Source organism: Populus alba, chromosome 2 (assembly GCF_005239225.2).
Source record: "Populus alba chromosome 2, ASM523922v2, whole genome shotgun sequence".
Classification (NCBI taxonomy): Eukaryota; Viridiplantae; Streptophyta; class Magnoliopsida; order Malpighiales; family Salicaceae; genus Populus; species Populus alba.
Genome location: NC_133285.1, coordinates 6,653,078 through 6,656,944, shown reverse-complemented (window position 1 = coordinate 6,656,944; position 3,867 = coordinate 6,653,078). Strand labels below are relative to the sequence as shown.

General features: G+C 37.3%; 1 protein-coding gene across 2 annotated transcripts; it reads left to right on the top strand.

Moving 5' to 3' along the window:
* LOC118042141 (uncharacterized) lies at window positions 1–1,887 on the top strand. Of its 2 annotated transcripts, none has more exons than XM_035049719.2 (3): window positions 1–1,055; window positions 1,161–1,232; window positions 1,577–1,887. In XM_035049719.2, exons 1-3 carry the CDS (start codon window positions 276–278, stop codon window positions 1,580–1,582), a joined length of 858 nt encoding a protein of 285 aa, XP_034905610.1. In that variant the 5' UTR covers window positions 1–275; the 3' UTR covers window positions 1,583–1,887. The 2 variants fall into 2 exon arrangements, with proteins under 2 accessions (XP_034905610.1, XP_034905609.1); XM_035049718.2 differs by having other exon boundaries at window positions 2–1,055; window positions 1,549–1,887.
* Window positions 1,888–3,867: the final 1,980 nt, after the last annotated feature.

The window sequence follows — 3,867 nt, the reverse complement described above, 5'->3', positions numbered from 1 at the left end:
ATTCCACTTTCCTCAGAGCATCCTCAACAAAGGGTATGTGTCTATTCACTGCTTCCTGTCCATCTTTTCTCAGAAGAAAATATTCTCTCTGCCTCCATATAATTCCTTGAGATTTAGATTGACCTGATTTGACTTTCCAGGTAATCAATTTCTTTCCATTCTCCTCTTTTATCCAACCAAAGCAAATTCACTCTCTGATTCCTTCCCTACCAGAAAAACTCAATTAAGCTGCCGATTTGAACACTGAGAAAAAAAAATCGGATTGTTTCTCTTCAATGGTGTTTCGCTCCATATCTGCAACCCACCCAAACACAACCAATATTGTTATGGCTTCTTCTACTACTGTCAAACCACACCAGCCACTCCATAACTTTCCACTACAAGACCTTAAATGGTCAATGAACCCTTCCAACAACGCCACCAACCACCACCGCTGTCGCTCCAACAAATCTCCTCACCGGGATGCTGCTGCTGCTGACTCGGACGGAGACGGCGGGGTAAAGGCTGAGAAGTTATCGAAGCAAAAATCTGATGATGCTGAGACTTTGGAGAAGAAATCGAAGATCTTTATTCGTCTGAGGACCAACAAAAATAGCAGCGGTAGCAGTAGCAGCAAGTGCATGGTTGATGATGTGGCTGCGGATGCAGGGGATCTGGACTCTGCTGCTGTAGTGGAGGATGTGGAGGAGTCGATACCGAAGACGTGGAATCTGAGGCCGAGGAGAGCCGTTAATAAGGGTTTGAATGGGAGCGGAGGTGCTGTGAAGCTTGGTGGAGGCGCGGTGCAAGAGATCAAATCTCAGGTGACAAGTAGTAATCGGAGTGAATGGACTCGGTCGAACCGGAATGGTAATGATGCTAATAACTATGACAACAACAACTACAACAACAACAAGGAGAAAGAGAAAGAGAAGGAAAAGGAAAAGGAGAAGAAGTTGAGCTTTTCGATTCCTCTTACTAGAGAGGAAATTGAAGAAGATATTTATTCTTTGACTGGGTCAAAGCCCGCGAGAAGGTCAAAGAAGAGAGCTAAGCATGTGCAAAAACAACTTGATGTATGGAATCATCATTTCTTTTTTTCTGATCTATTATTATTTTCTGGTTAATTGATGGATTTGATGACTAATTGATATGTGCTTTTGTTGGTTCTGTTTCTGCAGTGCTTGTTTCCTGGTATGTGGCTGGCTTCGATCACCCCGGAATGTTACAAGGTTCATGAAGCTCCTTCAAAGGTCTGATTTGTATTGATACTTCTGAATGTTTTAGTGTTCTTTTTTACCCTTTTCACTTCCTAGTTGCTGGCTCTGTGAACCAATGAAACAGGAAGAGGAACTGGTGGCTTGCTATTGTTGTTTTAAGTAAGATAATGGGGGGAAAATCATGTAGTCAATATATGGTTTAGTTTGAGTCATAGCAAGTGGAAAATGATGTAGAAGAGATGTTTTGTTATATTTTAATTAATATTTTTTATATAAAGAACATGTGATTATTGAATTTGATTTTTTTTTTTTAAAATGGGCTAATTCGTTTATGCTTTGATCTATACAGTTGAGAATGTAGTTCTCCTGCTCTGCAGGGTTAAAGAATTGACTGGGAGGTTGGAGGTGATGACTGTCGAACTCTTTTGACATCAGCTGAAATCAATTTAGCATATACATGATCCCGTGAAGATGAAAGGGTAACAAATGTATCTTGTTTTTGTGCCTTTTTCTGTTCACCGAGGAGCTTTTGGGAATGTTGGAAGGGTTAATGTTATAGTTTTTGTCATGGGTAGCTGCAGATGTACATAAGAACAGTTAGTCTAGTGAGTAGAGATATGAATAACATTGGTGTTAATATTTTCAGTTAGTTTGAAATCAAGATGCTTTCCCCAACTTTTGTTTTTCATGCTGGTTTTTGAGAACTTATCATCCCAAAACTTGAATTATCTCTTGGAACCTAAAGCCTAATAGTTGGTTGGTGTATGGTGTTGTGATTGACTTGCACGTCATGTCTCTGCATTGCTTTCCTTTTCAAATATTCCTGTTATTAGTGCAAAAATCCGTTACTTTAACAGCTTTTAATCGATTTAAGGAAAGTCTGATACTTTGAGGAATCGAGCAGTTTTCTCATGCTTGCCTTTCCTCTTTTGAAGAGTGAGCCATGCACTTCGTTGTTGTTATTTGTACGTTGCATGAGCCATGCACATTAGTGTCATCATTTGAAGCATGCATGATCGATTCAGGATGTTGCCTTTAACAGGAAATGTGTCTTCTAAGAGCAGAAGATGGATTTGCTAGAATTATGAGATGAATTCTTTAGTTCATTGGTTAAGATATTACAGTTTTGACCAGATTGTAGGATTGTACAAAAAATATTATGTCATCATGGAGTTGCAATTACCATGGTCCATGCTAACTAGCTCATCGCTGTCATAAATATTTCTATACTATCAAGATCATAGTTCCCTAATGCAGAATGTTTCAGTTCATGTACGGATGCTGGGAAAGTGTACTCCAGTTAGTTTAGCATCTAGTACATGGGGGATAGACTTAGTTGGTTCTCTATTTCATATTATGGTAGTACGATTTAAAATGCATATCAGTTGTTTATTTAAAGTTTTTCAAGTGATACTACTTGGAAAACAGGTAAATACCCAAACTATCTTGTGCTGTTTTATTTACTCTTTGAAGATACTTTCTAAATTTTAGTGAACAAATTGATCAGTTTTTAGAAACTTGATTTATACCAGTAAGAGAAATATACCATGTTGAATCTTTTAATAAAATCTTTTCTTACTGTTTCCCTTTGTTACCATGTCCAAGTCTCACCACTTATATCATTATATATATAGTACCTTAGCTGCACAGTGGATTGTCAACCTTGGATTGCATGCTGTTGCAAAACTTGGATGCAAAATCTGGGATGACAACCCTGATTGTGATTCTAGGATGTTGCTGTGATTCTTGTAAATATGATCTAAATATTTGGCATTCATTTGCTTGCGGTGCCAAACTATGCTCATATAGTGCACCAAGGATCTGACCAGTGTCTGAAAAAGCTTTTGAGCTACTTTGAACCTTGCATATGTTGCAGTGAATTTGATAAATGCAGCTTCATGTTAAATATTAAAAAATGGCCTTGGAGCAGGTAAATAATGACAGACACAAAATCAGAAATATTCATATACATGCATGTATTTATATTAATATTTATACATATTAGATAACTATACGAGGAAAATGTTAAGTTGCTTCCTTTTATCACTTGCTGGTTCATGGCTATTGTTTTTCACTTGAAGCAGGTGAAATATCTGAATGCAACACGTGCCTATGGAAACCTGATTTGGTTAGCTAGTGCTGACGCAATTAATTGTGCACTTGGAATTTCAATTTGTTTCAGTTTGAAAAATGTCAAATGCACAGGATTTTGATCAATGATGAAAATGTCATTTTTTGTTTAGCTAAGCAGCTCTTTTCTGCCCTTTTTTGTTGTCTGAAAGTTATATGAGCTATGCATGGATGGTTGTTTTTCTTAAGATTGCGAGATAGAAGGATGTGATCGCATCAATAGTTTAGTATGGAGGAAGTTTGACTGTGCAATTCAATTTTTAAAATTTAATCCAGTCAGTGTGGTTGAATCCAAGTAATAGAAGTGGCCTAGGATCTGAATACCCCTATCTTGTCATTTGTTGAATTTTTATCATCACACTTGATATTTGCAGATTGTTGTCAGTATGCTTTGCCAATTAGCCTTGGACAAGGTTATTGATGATGAAAAAACTTACTGAAAACATGATTATATTGGAAGCCATGATTTTCGATATCAATCTTGTGTTTGAGAATGAATGTCCTCAAGTTATGTCCACTTTTCTCACCACATAAATGT